This window comes from Hypanus sabinus, chromosome 4, assembly GCF_030144855.1.
Source record: "Hypanus sabinus isolate sHypSab1 chromosome 4, sHypSab1.hap1, whole genome shotgun sequence".
Taxonomy (NCBI): Eukaryota; Metazoa; Chordata; class Chondrichthyes; order Myliobatiformes; family Dasyatidae; genus Hypanus; species Hypanus sabinus.
In genome coordinates, this window is record NC_082709.1 from 115,672,225 (window position 1) to 115,692,552 (window position 20,328).

Sequence of the window (20,328 nt, forward strand, 5' to 3'; positions counted from 1 at the left end):
AATAAATTGATGAGGGTAGGGCAGTGGATGTGGTCTACATGGACTTTAGCAAAGCATCTGACAAGGTCCCTCATGAGAGACTCATCCAGAAAGTCATGAGGCATGGGATAAGTGGAACCTTGGCTGTTTGGATAAAAAATTGGCTTAAAGGAAGAAAGCAGAGGGTAGCTGTGAAAGGAAAGTATTCTGCCTGGAGGTTGGTGACTAGTAGAGTGCCACAGGGATCTGGCCTGGGACCCCTGCTATTTGTGATTTTTATAAATGACCTGGATGTAGAGGCAGAAGGATGGGTAATTAAGTTTGCGGATGACACGAAGATTGGAGGAGTTGTGGATGGAGCTGTAGGTGGTTGAAGGTTACAAGAGGATATAGATAGGCTGCAGAGTTGGGCAGAAAAATGGCAGATGGAGTTCAATCCGGACAAGTGTGAGGTGATGCATTTTGGAAGGACAAACCAGAAGACTGAGTACAGGATTAATGGTCAGTTACTTAAGAGTGTGGATGAACAGAGGGACCATCGGATTCAAATCCATACATCCCTCAAGGTCGCTGCACAGGTTGATAGGGCAGTTAAGAAGGCCTATGGGTTGCTAGGCTTCATTAACAGGGGGATTGAGTTCAAAAGTACAGAGGTCATGTTGCAACTCTACAAATCTCTGGTGAGACCGCACTTAAGAATATTGTGTTTAATTCTGGTCACCTCATTATAGGAAGTGTTACGAATGTGCCACAACTCTGAGGGGCCGAAGGGTACAAAGTCCTTTTTAAGAATCGCAAGATCACTATTAATTCGGGTCTGGGACCCAGGAAATGAGAGAGAATCCACAAGGTTTTAGAATGTGTCCTGGCCTCAGCGAAAACAAAACCCCTGATAACGGCTATTGTCTCTTGGAGACCGAATTGTGTATTGAGTACTGTACTATTCATTGAAGCCCCTCAGGGGATGACCTGAGTGGGCTGGTTGAGGGATTGCATCACCCCAACCTGATTGACATCTGAGACCCTGTGAGTAAGGATAAAAGAGGGTCTAGGGAACAACCCCTTTAGATGCACCAGGAGAAACGCTGGAAAGCCAGTGACAGCGTTTAATAGCGAACGCCGGTGAGGGCCTGTGCGTGTCCTCCCTTGCCAGGGTAGCAGGCTCATCATGGAAGAACGGCTTAGCTAAAGGAGAGGCCACAAGTGAATGGCCACATCAACGGGACTTCTGACAGATCAAAATCATAAAAAGGAAAGCCAGCAAGTTTCTAAAAATCTCTCTCTCTCTCTCTCCAACCAAAAGGCTGCAGCCTGAATGAACTGAGTGACTTTTATATTTCCATCGGACAATACATTATCCCCCAGACAACGATAGAGCTACTTCTTATTGATTATTATTATTATACCTGCACTTTTAGATTTAGTATTGACGACGCAGATTATCTGTATGTCTGCATTGATATTATTTTTGTGTATTTTTATTAATAAATACTGTTAAAAATAGTACCATCAGACTTCAACGGACCTCCCTATCTTTGCTGGTAAGTGACCCAGTTACGGGGTTCGTAACGGAAGGATGTGGAAGCTATGGAGAGGGTGCAGAGGAGATTTACCAGGATGTTGCCTGGATTGGAGAACAAGTCATAGGAAGCAAGGTTAGCAGAGCTGGGACTTTTCCCTTTGGAGCGTAGAAGAATGAGAGGGGACTTGATAGAGGTCTACAAGATTATGAGAGGCATAGATAGGGTGGATAGTCAGTACCTGTTTCCCAGGGCAACAATAGCAAATACCAGAGGGCATAGGCACAAAGTTAAGGGAGAGAAGTTTAGGGGAGACATCAGGGGTAAGTTTTTTTTTACACAGAGGGTTGTGAGTGCCTAGAATGACTTGCCAGGGATGGTGGTGGAGGCTAAAACATTAGGGGTATTGAACAGGCACATGGATGAAAGGATGAACTTTCTGGCAGACATGCATACTGCTATGTTTGGAGGGAAAAGGACACCGCACACTAACACCAAAACCTCCCCAAACCATGATGCTGTCCGACAGCGAAGCATGGTGAAAGAAGCTCATGGTTTGGGACTGCTTTGCTGCCTCAGGGCCTGGTCAGCTTGCAATTGTTGAGGGAACAATTAATTCAAAACTGTATCAAGATATTTTACAGGAGAATGTCAAGGTAGCAGTCCGTCACCTGAAGTTCAATAGAAGTTGGATGATTGAAAGACAACAGTAAATAAACAACAGAATAGTTTAAAAAGAAAATTTATGTTTTGGAATGGCTGAGTCAAAGTCCTGACTTTAATCATATAGAAATGTTGTGGAAGGACCTGAAGCAAGCAGATCATGCAAGGAAACCCTCAAACATCCCAGAATTAAAGCAGTTGTTGATGTAGAAAATTGAAGGATCACCTGTTTTCAATGAATTCATTAGAATACTGTGAATACTACCTCTGTTTCTAAGGTCCAACAGAATGGTCGATTTTCAAAAGACCAATCTAAAATGAAGACAAAAGAGCATTCAAGACAAGACAGGGAAATGATAATAGAGAAGCACAAGGGTACAAAATCACCTCAAAGGCAATGAACATATGCTGCCTAGGTCAGACTGCCTCCTCTACACTTGTCGCCTGAGAATGGCACTTATAAGAAAGATAACTATGACGCCAACAGTCACTCTGAGTGAGCTGCAGAAGTCAGTGGCTGTAAATGGAAATGAAGTTTGTGGCTCCACAATATCTAAGGCCTTCCACAAAAAGGGTATTCATGGAAGAGTGGCAAGGAAGAAGCCCTGGCTGAATAAAAAACATATCGTTGCCCATAAAAATTTTGCAAAGTGTCACTTAGAAGATACTAATAAGTGGAAGAAGGTCTTGTAGTCAGATGAGATTAAAGTGTAAGTTTTTTGCCTCAACACTCACTGGTTCATATGGCACAAATCATATACTGCATATCAGCCAGTAACACTATCCCTACTGTAGTATATGGTGGAGGTAGCATCATGCTATGGGGATGCTTTTCAGCATCCCTGGACTGGAAATCTAATCAGGATTGATGGGAAGATGAATGCTGCTAAATGTAGAGACCTGGATAAAACTTGCTAGCCTCTGCTAGGAAGATTAAACTGGGGAGGAAGTTCATCTTTCAGCAGGACAATGACTCAAAGCACACTGCCAGAGCTATCATGGAGCATTTCAAATAAAGAAAATTGATGTCCTTGTGTGGCTCGGTCAGAGCCCTGACCTTTACCTAACTGAACATTTCTGGCAGGACCTCAAGACTGCTGTCCACTGCTACTCCCCAACTAACTTGGCAAATTTGAGCAATTTTGCAAGGAAGAATGGCATGTCTCCCACTCCATCACGTTGTGCAAAGTTAATAGACTTATCAAAATAGACTACTGGCTGTAATAGCTGTGAGAGGTGGTGCTACTAAGAACTGAGCAAAGGAGGATGAATACTTTTGAACTGCTGACACTTCAGTTTTTGAATTTTTAGTTTTTCATGCTTTACAATTTTCCTTGCTTCTTGGATTCTACTCTGAAAAAGGGAGCATTGATCAAAATTCCTGGTTCTAACACTCATTTATGTGAACAAAGGGTTAGGGGCTGAATACTTTCTCGAGGCACTATGAGTGGACAGAATACAAACAAAAATTAGACTTAACAATTTTGAAAAAGCAAGAAGATAAGAAATGTTTACTCGAGCTGGCTCTGCCATCCAACACGATCATTCCTCATTTCCTCTTATGTGCCAGTGCCCCAAGTTTTTAGGACAATTTATTTCCTCTGTAAATACCCCTAATGATCTATCCTCCATAAGCCTCCAAGAGACCCCAGAGATTCACCACTCTCTGCACAAAGAAATTCCTATGCTTCCCCTAAGGACTTTACATGTTTCAGTGAGATCATTCCTCATTCTTCTAAACTCTGAAATATATCGATCTAAATTTCTTCAGTTGTAAAAAGAAAAAGTCAAGCAAGGGAAAATAGGGTCCGTTGCAGATAAAAAAGGGTCAACTTATACTGCAGGATATGGAAGTGGCAGAAAGACCTATACTGTGTTTTTATGCAAAGGTGCAAATACTCTGCCAAAGAACTGAGGGCCTAACTGGCATGATAAACTGTAGGTAATTAATAGTAATAAAAAGTATAGTTCTAGAAAGGTTTGTGAGACCATAAGCCAATAAATCCCAAGAACCTACATCCTATAGTTTGAAATTGATGCTTTTATTATGCTGTGGATTAAAGGGTAGTAACATGATTATTTAAGGAATAGAAAACAGGGAATTACTGATGTATTAGCTTAACATCAGTAGTAGGAAAAAGATGAAATCTATAATAAAAGATCTAATAACAGAATATTTTAATAAGAATTATTGAAATAATATTGAATTAATTTTCTTTAGTTTAAGCAAGTGACTTGTAGAACAGATAAAGAGAAACCAGTGAATGGGCATTTCCTTTAATTGAGGATTATTCAGTTATCTTTTGAAAGCTGCTAGACAAAGTGCATCCACTACTTTCCAGCAGTATATTCTAAATTTGAACAACTTGTTATACACAGTTTCTCACATATACTTTCTTTGATTCTTAAAGGCAAATGCTTGGAGCAGGCAAAGAAAAATTATGGAGAAAGCGCAGCAGCGTGGGTCTAACTGGATTGGCCTTTGAAGATGAGGCATTAACTAGATAGGGCAAAGGGTCCTATTTACATTGTATTACTCTAATAATAATAGATACGGGATTTTTAAATTCAAACATAAATTAACTACTGTAGATTGAACAGTCAAATGCTAACAAGATTACTTCTTGATTTCTGTGCTGTTGCACATGCAGTTGAAACCTAATTCTGGTGATAAGCATGCAAAGGTGGGTTATCACAAACAAGAGAAAATCTGCTGATGCTGGAAATCCAAGCAATACACACAAAATACTGAAGGAATTCAGCAGGCCAGACAGCATCTATGGAAAAGAGTAAATAGTCAATGTTTTGGGCCAAGACCCTTCTTCAGGACTGGGAAAAAAGATGAGGTCAAAGAAGTGAGTGATAATTAGCGCAGGACAAAAAAACTATTATGCATACTTAAATATATACTTGAACACGAGTCTTAGACAAAAAAATAAAAAAGTGATATCAATGGGTGAGGTGCTACCGTTAACACAGACAATTTGCAACTATTTTGTGCTATTAGCATTTATAATGAGGAAATTGTCATATACGTGAAAAACAGTAAATGTTTTGTTGCAATACAGATATACAAGAGAACAGATCTTTGAGATATAAACTTCAGAAATTGAAAGCAAATACTTTTCATATTTGTCATATAAACTATTTAAAATTTTGTATTACAATGAAGGGACCAAATGGTGTACTTCTGCTCTTGTATCTAACAAAATTAATCAGTAATGAAAAGCTAACTTTCAGTGTTACAACAAACAAATATTGAATATCAAGTGAAAATTGTTCAGAGATGTCAAAACATACCTGGTATGTGCTGCAGGTACTGCTGGTCTTTCTGGCCTTTTAGGAGGCAATGCATTTGGTCTGTTTAAAGAATTAGTCTTAGGAGGCAAAGGTTTCTTCGGTGGTATTGCAGGTACTGCGGGCTTGCACAGTTCTATGCCTTTCTGATCTCTCTCTGGCTTTTCTTCTAAAATGTGTAATCAAGTATTAAGGTACAAGAGTACTGAAGAAATTCATCCTTTATAAAACATTCAAAGTTCAAGGTAAACATGTTATTAAAGTACGTATATGATATGTCATCATGTACAACCCTGAGATTCATTTTCTTGCAGGCATACTCAATAAATCCAATAACCCTATTAGAATCAATGAAGACCACACCAACAGGACAACCAGTGTGCAAAGGACAACATTGTGCAGATACTAAAAAATCCCAAAGTAATAATAAATAAATAATCAATCAATATTGAGAACATGAGATGAAGAGATCTTGAAAGTGAGTCCATATGTGATGGGAACAGTTCAGGGATGGGGCAAGTGAAGTTATCCCCACTGGTTCAGAAGTCTGATGGTTGGAGGTAATAACTGTTCCTGAACTTGGTGGTGTGAGTTCTGAGACTCCTGTACCTTCTTCCTGATGGCAGCAGCGAGAAGAGAGAATGACCTGCGTGTGAGGATCCCTAATGATGGATGCTGCTTTCCTGCGATAACAGTCTGTGTAGATGTGATCAGTGGCGGGGAGGGCTTTACCCCTGATGGACTGGGCCGTATCCACTACTTTTTATAGGATTTTCTGTTCAATAGCATTGTTGCTTCCATACCAGGCTGGGATGCAGCCAGTCAATATACTCTCCTTCACATCAATAGAAGATTGTCAAAGTTTTAGATGCTATGCTGAATTTTTGCAAACTCCTAAGGAAGTGTAGGCACTGCCATGCTTTCATAATTCATAAATGTATCTTGACAAAATGTGTGTTTCTTTTAACCAATACAATAGAACTTGAGACCACTGCTTGTGATGAGTGAGCGCAATATTTAAAAAGCAAGCAAACCCTGTTGGGACTTTTGGTGGAGCTCGAGATCGTTTGGGTTACTAGGCACTTGGCAAGAGCCAATAAACAGAAGTTAGCTTTAAAGGGGGCAGTCATTGTGGAAGTAGCCATTGTTGGTGTGGGCCAGGAATACAGAGAGGAGCTTAAAGCTTTGACTCAAGAGGCTATGCTGAGAAGCAGCAGAGGCTAAGCTAAGCTTGTGGTAAGTTTTTATTTTTCATTCTTTCTTTGTTGTTGCACAGTTAGAGCAGTGGGAATGACAGACAGGACAGAGGAGCACTCTACTTGCAGGATGTGGAAAGACAGGATGACCTCCAGTTTTCCTGACAACTACACCTGCAGGAAGTGCATTTATTTGCATCTTCTTACAGACCGTGTTAGAGAACTAGAGCTGGAGCTGGATGAACTACAGATCATTCAGGAGGTAACTGCGTGACTGTCAGGAGAGGAAAGGGGCTAGGCAGCCTTTGCTAAGTACCCCTGTGGCCATTCTTCTTAGTAACAAGTACACTGCTTTGGATACTGTTGTGTGGGGGGGAGGTGAGATCTAGCAGTGGAAAGCCACAACAGCTGGTCTCTGGCACAGAGTCTAGTTCTGTGACTCAGAAGGGAAGGAGGAATAAGACGCAAGTAGTAGTGGTAAGAGACTCATTGGTTAGGGGTTTTACAGAAGGTTCTATGGACAAGAACAAGATTCCCAGATGGTAAGTTGTGTACCTAGTGTTTGTGTCAGGGACATATCTGATCGAGTCCATAGCATTCTTAAAGGGCAGGCTGAGCAGCCAAAGTTCATGGTCCATGTCAGTACCATGACAAGGTACTGCAGAATCAATTCAGGGAGTTAGACGCTAAGTTAAAGGATAGGATCTCAAAGTGCTGAACACAGGAATGTTATCCACACCACGTGCAAGTGGGGCTAGAAACAGGAAGATAAGACAGCTTAACATGTGACTAAGGAAATGGTGCAGGAGGTCGAGCTCCAGGTATGTTTATTTATTTATTTTAATTGCTGGACTCCAGGGAAAGGTGGGTCCTGTATAAATAAGAAAGTTTGCACCTGAACTGGAGGGGAATCAATATCCTTTCTGGAAGCTTTGCTAGTGTTCCAGGGGCTTAAACTAGAATTGTAGAGGGATGGGAACCCCAGGGCAGCTAATGCAGCAGTCATGAAGAAAGTAAATGTGCAGCTTACATATAAAGACATGAACCAAAAGGTTGAGCATGGTGTGACTAACAGTCTGAGTTGTATCTATTTCGATGCACAGGTAAAGCAGAAGAGTTGACAGCAAGAATCATCATGCAGAATTAATGATATTGTAGCCAACTTGGTTGCAAGTGAGACTTGGTTGCAAGTGGCAGTTCAATGTTCTGGGATTCTGTTGCTTTTAAACATGATAGACAGGAGGGAGTTAAAGCATGATGCATGGCATTACTAGCTAGGGAAAATGTTACAGCAGCGCTCTGACAGGACAGAATGTAGGGGTCATTTACTGAAGTTATATGAGTGGAAATGAGGAATAAGGAAGGGATGACCATCTTAATGGGATTATATTATAGACCACCCAATAGCCAGCAGAATTTAGAGGAACAAATCTGTAGAGATAGCAGAAACTTGCAAGAAAAATATGGTTATGATTGTAGATGCTTTTAACTTTCCAGATATTAACTGACACTATAAAAGGATTGGGTGGGATAGTTTGTCAAATGTGTTCAGGAAAATGTCCTTAATCAATATGCAAAGGTCCCAACTAGAGAGAGGGTAATACTGGATCTCCTATTAGAAAATGAGACAAGGCAGGTGACTGATGAGTGTGTAGGTGAACATTTTAGATCTAGTGATCATAATCCATTAGTTTCAAGATAATTATAGAGAAGTAGTAAATTGAATTCACTGAATTCAATATTGGCTTAGCAGGAGAAGCCAGAGAGTGGCAGTAGTTGTTGCCTCTTTGACTGGAGGCCTTGATGATAATGTGGTAAACTTGGTCAGCAAATTTGTGGCTGATACCAAAACTGGGATCGTAGTACAGTGAGGAAAGTTATCAAAGCTTGCAGTTGGATCTGGACCACATGGAAAAATGGGTGCAGAAATGGCAAATTGAATTTAATGCAGACAAATGTGAGGTGTTGTACTTTGGGAGAACAAACCAGCAGTAGGACATACACAGTGAATGGTAGGGCACTGAGAAATGTGGTAGGGCAAAAGGATTTGGGAATACAGATCCATAATTCCTTAGAAGTGGTGTCACAGGTAGATAGGGTTATAAAGAGAGCTTTTGGCATAGTGACCTTCCTAAATCAGAGTTTTGAGTATAGGAGGTAGGATGTTATATTCAAATTGTATAGGAAATTGGTGCGGCCAAATTTGAAGTATTATGTGCAATTCTGGTCATCTACCTGCAGGAAAGATATCAATAAGATTCAAAAATTACAGAGAAAATTAACAAGTATGTTGCCAGGATTTGACCTGAGTTACCAAGAAAGGTCGAATGAGGTTAGGACTTTATTTCCTGGATCATAGGACAAAGAGGAGATTTGATAGAGATATGGATAAGGTAAATGCAAATGCAATGCAAGGTTGGATGGGAAAAGAAAGAGTTCATAGGTTAAGGGTAAAAGGTGAAATACTTAACAGGAACCTGAGGGGGATTTTTTTCATTCAGAGAGTGGTATGATCTGCCAACAGAAGTGGTGGATGCGGGTTCAATTGCTACATTTAAGAGAAGTTTACATTTAGGATGGGAGGGCTCTGTTCCAGGTGTGGGTTGATGGGACTAGGCAGAGCGACAATTTGGCATGGACTAGATTGGCTGAAGGGCTTAATTCTGTGCTGTAGTGCAAAATGATTCTATGTGGTATGTTCAGCATAATTTCTGCAGCTATATTTTGTTCAATCAAGTTTCCTAAATAATCTATCTGCTGTTTAAAGCAGTATTTACTTATAACGACTTTCATACCAGCAAGCACTATTGATGCCATTGAAGGAAAAAAGCAATTCACTATATGTCATGCTAGAAGTATTTTTTGAAATTCCCAGCTGTTCCATCTTCAGGCACAAGGCTAAAACTTTGTGACTGGCTTTATATTGGAAAGTGGGATTCATTCCACTGAAGAATTTACTCTGCTGTGGCTATTTATCCATTAAAATTAAGCATACAACTTCCCAAATGGCAATTTACCAATTACAAATGCATAGCAAGGCAAATGATGAAAGGATGCAACTCACATTATTTCTTCTAAAAAGAAAGAACAACATTGCAGATGAGGTGGTGCAGAATAGCTGCATGTGTTCTGCCCTTCAAGTCTACTCTGCCACTCAATAAGATCATGACTGGTCCTCTCTGCTCACTATCATATCCCTGCTTACTCCCAATACCTTATTTTTAATGACAGGAAATCAAGTGTCTGAAATACATTCAGTGACTTGGCCTTCACAGCCGACTGTGGTAGAGAATATCACAGGTTCTTGTTCTCATTTCTGTCCTAAATGTTTTGTCTTACTTGCTGAGACTGTAATCACCTATTCCCAAGTTTCCAGCCAGGGAAAACATTCTTAATATATCCAATTTTCTAGGCTTGTCAAAATCTTTTACATTTTAATGAGATCCCCTTAATTATTCTCAACTCTCTAGAGTATACAGCTCATCAGCCCAATGTTTCCAAAAACTCCAATTCCATCACACCAGGAATTAACCTGGAGAACATTAACAGCGCACTCTGTATAGCAGGGGTTCCCAATTTGGGATCCACTGACCACTTGGTTAATGCTAGGGCTCCATGGCATAAAAAAGTTTGGGAACCTCTGCTCTAAAATATATCCTTTCATGGACAAGCAGTCCAAAACTACACATAATATTTTTGGTCACACTACCATAACAAAACATACCCACTCTTACTCAAGCATTCTGAAGTGAAGGCTATCATACTATTTACTCCCTTAACTACTTCCTGCTCCTGGATTTTTGCTCTCAGTGACTGACGGAGGACATCCAAGTTCCTTTGTAAGTGAACATTTAACAATTTGTCTTTCTTTTTCTTGTAACTCCACATTTATTCACACATTTTGGCCCTTCAAATGCCTGCCTGGGTTTGTACAACAAACATTTAGACCTATCACATCCTCCTACTTTCCCACAATAACCTTCCATGTTACTATTTTTCAAGCAATGCTTAAATGTCATGTGGCTTAATGGGTTAACATCTGTAACGATCAGGGAAATAATCTGGTCAATATTAATGCATCCCCAAGCTTAACAATACTATAATCTTTCAACATTACTAATGGTGCATTAGGTAAAGGTACCATAACCAGCTTAAATCTAGCATACTGCTGTGGAAATAGAAGCACAATTAGGGGAAAAAGTTGCCCTTATCCCTTTTCCTTTTATTAAATTGCAAGATGTGAATGTCTTTGAAAAAGGACAACATCATTTGTCAGTCCCCAACTGTTCTTGGGAAGGTAGCAATGAACCATCTTCTTAGATTGTTGTAATCCTTTATGTGAGGTGCTGTTGAGTATTAATTGTCAGCATTTGGACTCACTGACAATGAACTGCCAAATATTTCTAAGTAAAGAATTGGAGGGAAATTTTACAGATGATGGATTGCCAACATACTACCCTTCTCATGGATTTTGGATGAGTTCTTTAAGGAGGCTTTAGTGAGCTCCTGTAGGGCTTTTTGAAAATGGCACATAATGCAGCTTGATGTACTGGCAGAAGGCAGAGGGAACACTTTGCATAAATCAAGTAAGTTGGTTTGTCCAATAGTGTTGAATTTCTTGACACAGGTAAGTAAGTACTGTACAGGATATTCCAATCAAATTCTGACTTCTGTTATTAAAGGTGAAAAGACATTGGGAAACAAGAAGAAAGTCATTCAATGCAAGATTCATTGTTTTTGGCTAGATCTCACAACTGCTTGCCTCAGGTTTCTGGTTAATACTGCTCCAGATACTGAAAGTGTGAGTCAGTAATACCCATGAATAGCAAGGCTGCTAGATTATCCCTTATCTGAAATCATTGCTGCTTGACAAGCCTGACCTCATTGCCCTCATATATGTTAACACTAAGTCCAGGCCATATGTTCATAGAATGCTAGAGCAAAGATAGTCATCACTCATGCATTTTTTTTTTAGCTATAAGCACCAAGAAACTGTTAGCAAAAAGGGAAATACATAGGTTTTTGTTGCGACATAGGAAAGGCATTACTGTTAGGAGCAGCACATGGCAATATACAGAAATAGTGGGAACGTTAGTAGGATGTGTCCCACAGGATCTGAAACAAAGGCTTTAGTTTTTCCACTATATTTATTTAGTCTAACTAGGTCATTGATAGCTATAAATGACACAAGATGCAGTAAAAAATAAAAAGAATTTGTATAAGATATCACTAAAAGCAAATGCACAAGCAAAAAGAAGGTTGGCTTTTATCCTAATACAGCTGGAATTCCAAGGGCTGAATATTACGCTACAGCTGTGCAAGCCTCTGGTTAACCCCATATAATAAAAGGGATGGGTACCAAACTTCAATAGGGTCAAATTAACCTTGGAAAGGTTACAGAATAGATTCACCAAAATAACAGGGATCAAGTCTAAGATTAGAAAGGCAGGTTGCGCAGACTGCAATTGAAGATTAAGGGATGATCTAACCAAGGTGCTTAAAATAATAAAAAGAGCTGACAATGAGTTTCCAGATAGCTACTCAAAATGAGGGAGGGGGTCCTAAACAAAGGGCTAAGGTCACACAATTTTTTCTCTCTTCTCATCCTGCTCTTCCCAACAAATGTGGAAATCTGAAACCCTGTTTTATAGCTATTCAGGTTGGGTTAAACGAGTACCTCTAATGTTCTGAATATTAAAACCTGTACATTCATTGTGTAAGTTTTTTTCATTTACAGAATTGCTATCAAGATCCTTTGTTGCATATTAGGGAAAGCTACAATGTCCAGACACAAAAATCACACGGAGCTGAGTCCCATTGTTTTTAGCTCTTTGTTCCTACTCAAACTCAACAGGATTCCCTAAGAAATACTACAGCATGAAAAAGAGATTGCCAATGTGCAGTTGGTATTCTGAAGGAGTTGGCCTTCAATCCCAATAATATTCTTTTACTCAAACAACAGTGACTGAGCAGCCTGCAGAAAATTAATAGAATTTACTAGTGAAAGAGCAACAGCATCATAAGAACTTTAAAATTTCCTGGTGTTTTTTTAATGGCTCAATACCCTCTTGTACGTCATCACAAAACAACACTGCTGGTTGTCATAGTACTTCAATTACTACAGGTTACTATGCAACACAAATCCACACCAATCCTGCAGCCACAAATAGTGGGCAGGCCAATATCTCAACCTCTCCTGGACTTGCGCCCTTGGACTCTTTCACCAATCAAGAGATTGCAACAGAAAAGGACAATGCTACTACCTGTGCAAAGCTCTGTGCACCTGTTAGACATCCATTTAGCACTGAAAGATAAGAATCAGTCCAAGGTGTGGGCAGGTATCAAATTTCATACCTTTGTCCTCTATCCTTGTTGGTAAGGAGTCTGGCCTTTCTGGAGGTACTTTCTTTGCTTCATTCTTTTTGTCCACGATCAAACCATCATATTTGGGTCCTAGCAAACCAAATTGTGACATTCTATTAAGGAAAATGCAGAGTTTAAAAAAAACTTATAAGGAACATTAAAGTGTATTCATAGAATAGTGCTTGGCAGTGCAGTAGCCTTGGAAAAAAATGATGCTATGCCAACAAAAGCTCACAATGAACAACAGGTTTTCTTCACTTCCCTGCAAGCCTGTGTGTGTAGATTACCATGAGCAGAATGCCATCCTTGAAATGAGACTGTTGAAATTTATTATGCATTACAATGTCCTTCCATTAGATTTCTGATTGACTGAGCATTGCGGGTGCGTAACAGAAAGCTCTGACAAGCCACATGCACCAATTTCAGTAGTAAATCTCTTGCAACTACTCATAGTATAATAAATAATTTCCATGTACATATTTACTGGGGATATCTAGCTAGTTAAAAAACAAAACTACAAAAAAGGATTACAACTCAAAGTATATTTAAGCAACAAAAGCAACAAGGCTCATTCACAAAACCCAGATTATGTATAATACTGAACACTCACTAGATGGCATAATAATAAACCTAAACAAAATATGAAAGAGGACGTAATCAGAAACAACTAAATTATAAAAAAGTACTTTGTTAAATTCTGCTAACAACACTTAATCTTTTGTTTTGAAGCAAAATTCTATATTTATATTAAAAATTTGGTACCCATTTAGCACCCAGAACTAAAACAAAGCTTAGCCCAAAACCAGACACCCTTAGTTAATGTCAGCTCAGTAAGAAAACAAGTGAGATATAAACCTTTAATTTCTTCATAAGTAAATGAGGGAATAACATTCAAGAGCAAAATTTATCAGCAACAGACGAAAATAAAAATAAGGCTATTCAAGTATGAAAGGCATCAGATGTTATCTGCTCTGTTGCGCATCTTCAGCCTGCTATATTAATTTATATGCATTTCATGTTGTTGATACTCACTTGGAATGCACTAGGCACACAGAATTCAGAACAGAACAACATGATTCTGTTGTCATTGTTTAGTGTACCCTTATGGCTCAGAGCCATAGTGTACCCTCAGAGCCAAAGATTAAACTTGCTAATGGTGAATTATAAACTATAATCAGCTTCCCAAAGAGATATACTTCACTCTTTTTTAAAAAAAAAGAACAAGTAATCTATTACTTTCCCAACCTTTTACATCAACCCAATAATTCAACAACCAATGCAATCCCCAAAAAAATTTAAAATAAAGCAATTGTAATTATATATTGCAATCTCAAAATTAAATTCAATGTAATAAGTTTCACAAAATAAAGAATGATTTCCATAAATCAGAAGAAGTGCACTTTGATTAAGAATCTTTTACAATGGGAACAAATGTTAACAGTATGTTATTTAAAAATAATAACTTATAACTAATAAATATTACCTTGTATTGGTTTCACAGTTGGAGCTGAAGGCGGTGGAGGTTTCTTAGGTCGCTAAGAAACAAAATAAACAAGTTAACAGAGACAAACTCACATTCATTTCAGCACTACAATAAACACTGTGTCTGAAGGGCAGGAGATAACGAATCACTGGAACCACTCAGACCTTAACACAGGAAATATAACATTCTCACTGAACCAGCTTAAATATTTACAAAAAGTGGCAATAAAAGGATCACGGTTCCTTCCAGAAAAGAATTTCAACTTGGAGAAGAAAGGTCTAAAATCTGAAGCATGGGTTCATCTTGAATAAACTGAACATATGATAACTACACTGTAAGAGCATCCAATTGTGTAGAGGATTATGTTTAATGCTCACATTGCATATAGATTATCTTCTCACAAAAGGAAACCCTGAGCTCCACAAATCCATGCATTACTTAATGCAAATAATGAGCCAGTGGATAAAAGTAAAGGATAAACAATACTTCTTGACTAATTTACTGAGTTTACTTAGCTATAACATGTTCAGTCTCCAAACATCAGAAAACCTAAAGATATACACTACTTCCATCATGAAAGATTTCCAACATCCGGAACATGCCATCTTCTCATTACTACTGGCAGGGAGGAGGTACAGGAACCTGAAGACCCAAGCTTAACTTTTTAGCAACAACAATTTCTCCTTTGCCATCAGACTTCTGAACATTCAAAGAACACTACCATACTATTCCTCTTTCACACTATTTTTACTGTAACTTACAGTAATTTATGCCTGCACTGTATTACTGCCACCAAACAACAGAACATATGTCAGTGACAATAAATCTGATTCTGATACTTAAATTCTACCCAAGATGACAACAAAAATCTTCACTTGCCTGTGCTCAAAATAGACTAAATTATAAAGCTTCAACCATCCCCAACTGGGACACTTTGATAAGTTAATACATACAAATGCAACTCTGCACGAGGAATGCAAATTCACTTACTCTGCATGAGGAATTCATGAGGATGAGGAGGGTCATGAGGATAAGGTAACAATGTATTTTTTTTTAAATTGCAAAGTTCTTTAGGAATTAAGATTAAAATTATGTGGCTACCCACTTTCTGCGCAGGCGAACCGGCTCACAAGTAGCCAGCGCGCGGGGGAAGACTTTGGTAATATACCTCTGACGTCATTTCCGCCCGGAGAGGGCAGGTGCTAGGGATTAAATGCCAGTGCCGCAAAGTTCGAGTAAACTAGTCTCCAAATGACTTACCGACTGTGTGTCGTTATTTCAGCGCTGTGTGTAGCACATCGTAATGGGATTATATTACAGACCACCCAATAGTCAGCCAGATTTAGAGATGCCAATTTGTAGAGATTAATAGACAGTTGCAGGAAATATAAGGTGGTGACAATGGGTGAATTTAACTTACACATTATATGGAACATAACAGCACAGTCCAAGCCCTTCAGCCCACAATGTTGTGCTGAACTTTTAATCTACTCTTAAGATCAATTTAACCCCTTCCCTTCCACATAACCCTGCATTTTTCTGCCATCCTTGTGCCTACCGGATTTTAATTGCCCTAAATTATCTTCCTCTCCACCACCTCTGGTAGGGTGTTCCAGCCAGGCTCATCTATAAGGTTTAGTAATTTAGCATTCAGGATGAAGTAGTAAACTGGATTCAAAATTAGCTTAGTGGGAGAAGCCAGAGAGTGGTAATAGAATTTTGCCCTTCTGACTGGAGGTCTGTGACTAGCGACAAACTGCAGGTGGTGGTGTTGGGTCAGCTGTTATCTGTCATCTATGTAAACGATTTTGGTGATAATGTGGTAAACTGGATCAGCAGATTTATGGAAACACCAAGACTGAGGTCACGGTGGACAGGGAGGAAGTTTGCAGATGGATCTGGAATAGCTAAAAAAAAAGGTCTGAAATGACCATAAGACTATAAGACATAGGAGCAGAATTAGGCCATTTGGCCCATCAAGTCTACTCTGCCATTCAATCATGGGTGATCCATATATTTCCCTCCTTAGCCTCACTCCCTACCTTTTCTCCATAACCTTTGATGCCTCGTCCAACCAAGAACCCATCAAGCTCCACCTTAGATACAACCAGTGACCCGACCTCCACAGCTGCCTGTGATAACAAATTCCACAAATTCACTACCCTCTGACTAAGATATTTCTCCACATCTGTTTTAAATGATAGCCCCTCTATCCTGAGGCTGTGCCCTCTTGTCCTGGACAGCCCCACCATGGGAAACATTCTTTCCACCTCTACTCGGTCTAGGCTTTTTAACATTTGAAAGGTTTCAATGAGATCCCCTCTCATCCTTCTAAATTCCAGCCAATACAAACCCAGAGCCATCAAACATTCCTCATAATGATAATCCTTTAATTCCTGGAATCATCCCTTGTGAAACCAGGATGTGCTCCAATACCAGCACATAGTTTCTCAGACGAGGAGCCCAAAACTGTTCACCAGTGCCTTATAAAGCCTCTGCATCACATCCCTGCTCTTGTATTCTAGACCTCTTTGAAATTAATGCTAACATTCCATTTGCCTTCCTCACCACCGATTTAATCTGCAAGTTAACCTTTAGGTTGTTCTGCACAAGTCCTTTTGAATCTCAGATTTTTGGATTTTCTCCCTGTTTAGAAAATAGTCTGCTGATTTATTTCTACTACTAAAGTGCATGACCATGCATTTTCTAACATTATTACATTTGCCACATTCTTGCTGATTCTCCTAATCCACCTAAGTCCTTCTGCAGCCCACCTGTTTTCTCAAATCTACCTACCCCTCCACCAATCTCATATAATCTGCAAACTTGGCAACAAAGCCATCTATTCCATCATCTAAATCACTGATATACCCGATGAAAAGCAGTCCCAACACTGATCCTTGCAGAACACCATTAGTCACTGACAGCCAACCAGAAAAGGATCCTTTTATTCCCACTCGCTGCCTCCTGCCCATCAGCCAATGCTCTAACCATGTCAGTAACTTTCCTGTAATACCATGGGCTCTTAACTTGGTAAGCAGCCTCATGTGTGGCACCTTGTCACAGGTCTTCTGAAGGTCCAAATATACAACATCCACTGTATCCCCTTTATCTATCCCACTTGTAATCTCTTCAAAGAATTCCAACAGATTCGTCAGACAAGGTTTTTCCTTAAGGAAACCATGCTTTGTTTAGTTTAGTTTTTTGTTTTCTAATTTGGGGTTTCTTGATATTTTTTCATTTTTTTACCATGTTTAATTACATTAAGAGTTTGGGAGGCTTAGTACACTTGAGTTTTCTATAGCTTTTATTCATATATGCTATTTACCAATAATGTAATCCCAATCTCTTTATACTATTACTGTTGTTATGCTTATCTATTTGAAAATTAATAAAAAGATTAGAAAAAGGAAACCATGCTGTCTTTGTCCTATCTTGTCCTGTGTCACCAAGTATTCCATAACCTCATCCTTAACAACAGACTCCAACATCTTCCCAACCACTGAGGTTTTTGGTCTATAATTTGCTTTCTGCTGCTTTCCTCCATTCTTGAAGTGGGGAGTGACACTTGCAATTTTACAGTCCTCTGGTACTGTGCCAGAGTCCAATGATTTTTGAAAGATCATTACTAATGGTCATCTCTACCACTACTTCTTTCAGAACCCTAGGGTGCATTTCTTCCCGTCCAGGTGACTTATGTACTCTTAGGTTTTTCAGCTTTTTGACCACCTTCTACTTTGTTACAGTAACTGCACTCACTTCTCTTCCCTCACACCCTTCAACATCTGGCACACTGCTAGTGTCTTCCACGGTAGAGATTGATAAAAAATACTCATTTCGTTCATCTGCTAGCTCCTTGTCCCTTGTTATTATTAAAAGTGGCAGATCGAATGTAATGCAGAGAAGTGTAAGGTGCTGCACTTGGGAGGGCATCAAGCACTGTGGTAGAACAAAGGGATAAAAACATAGAAAGCCTACAGCACAATACAGGCCCTTTGGCCCACAGACTTGTGCCGAACATGTCCCTACCTTAGAAATTACTAGGCTTACCTATGGCCTTCTAATTTTCTAAGCTCCATGTACCTATCCAAAAGTCTCTTAAAAGACCCTATTGTATCCGCCTCCACCACCATTGCTGGCAGCCCATTCCACGTACTCACCACTCTCTGAGTAAAAAACTTACCCCTGACATCTCCTCTGTACCTACACCCCAACACCTCAAACCTGTGTCCTCTTGTGGTAACCATTTCAGCCTTGGGAAAAAGCCTCTGACTATCCACACGATCAATGCTTCTCATCATCTTATACATCTCTATCAGGTCACCTCTTATCCTCCATCGGTCCAAGGAGGAAAGGCCAAGTTCACTCAACATAGATCCATATTTCCTTGAAAGTGACGTCACAGATCAAAAGTGCTTTTGGTACATTAGCCCTTGTATAGTAGAGTATTGAGTACAGGAATTGGGATGTTATATTTAAGTTGTATAAGACGCTGGTGATATAAAATTTGGAGTATTTTGTGTATTTCTGATCACTACCGTACCTACAGGAAAGATATCAACAAGATTGAATGAGTACAGAGAAAATTTAGAAGGATATTTTCAGGACTTGAAGACCTGAGTTACAGGGAAACATTGAATTAATGTTAAGACTTTATTCTCCAGAGCATAGAAGAATGAGGGGAGATTTGATAGAAGTATACAAAATTATAAAGGGCACAGTTAGAATAAATGGAAGCAAGTTTTTTCTATTAATGTTTCTAGAGGTCATAGGTTAAGGGTGAAAGATGAAATATTTAAGGGAACCTGAGGGAGAAGTTCTTCACTCAGGGGATGGTGCAACTGTGAAACTAGCTGCCAGAAGTGGTAAAAGAGGGCTTTACTATAACACTTAAGAAATATTTGGATAAGTACATGGCTGGGCCGTGAATGAAGGACTATGATCCTGGTGCAGGTCGTTGGATCAGGCAGCTTAACAGTTTGGCACAGACCAGATGGGCCAAAAGGCCTGTTTCTGTTCTTGTGGTGCTCTATGACCAGTAAATCCTCTCGACACATAAAAGAGACCCATGTCTCTTTCCCCTTGTTCTTCTTTCTAAGGACCAACACAAGGTTTAGCTTCTAATATCTAAACTTACTAGATCTAAAATTCTGGTAGTCATTGATTCTTGATGAAAGCCAGAAAGTTGGATAAGGATTCACCAGTCAGCAAGTATTCATTTCCTGGATATGGAGGAGTGGTATTTAAAGGAATGCAGAACACCCAGGGCTAAAGTTGGGTTTGATTCCTCACAAGAGATTTAAAGGGCTTCATTCCAGGAAACTTCATTTAAACTTCTAAATGAGATTTGCCTGCTGAGTATGTCTTATATTAAGGTGTTAATTGTTTGCTTTCCTCTGCACTCCTGTTCCTCAAATAAAGCAAATTGAATAGCTACATGGGGAGACCAACAGAAGATCTTGCAAATCAGGCCTCGAAAGCAAATGGTTTCTGTTTGGACTTTTTGTCAACATTGTGGCATCATACTAGAAGTGCTGAATAAATGTTATATCTCACAATATAGTTCTTAGTCTGAGTAAGGCAAACAGTCTATGACAAAAAGATCAGTAACAATAAGCCATTGAACTTGCTCTATTGTGCATCTGACTCCGTCAAAATACAACTTTAATTTGCAAAATATTCAGATTCTACTTTTGTTTCCTGGATATATGCATACAATTTCTTTAACCACATTCACATTCCCCTGTATTTTGGGCAAATTTTGTGAATTAGATTTTGAGTCTCTATTCTCTAGTTATTTAACATCTTATGCTTCAGTTACCAAAGT

The 20,328-nt window shown here is 39.3% G+C and overlaps 1 protein-coding gene across 1 annotated transcript in view; it reads right to left on the minus strand.

Annotated features, from left to right (window-relative positions):
* Positions 1–20,328, minus strand: part of sh3kbp1 (SH3-domain kinase binding protein 1) — a 233,277-nt gene that overhangs the window by 43,798 nt on the left and 169,151 nt on the right. The window contains exons 10-12 of the mRNA XM_059967967.1: positions 14,502–14,553; positions 13,010–13,108; positions 5,463–5,628 (exon numbers count right to left, since the gene is read on the minus strand). Coding sequence (XP_059823950.1) covers positions 5,463–5,628; positions 13,010–13,108; positions 14,502–14,553 — 317 coding nt within the window. The remainder of the gene's footprint in view (positions 1–5,462; positions 5,629–13,009; positions 13,109–14,501; positions 14,554–20,328) is intronic.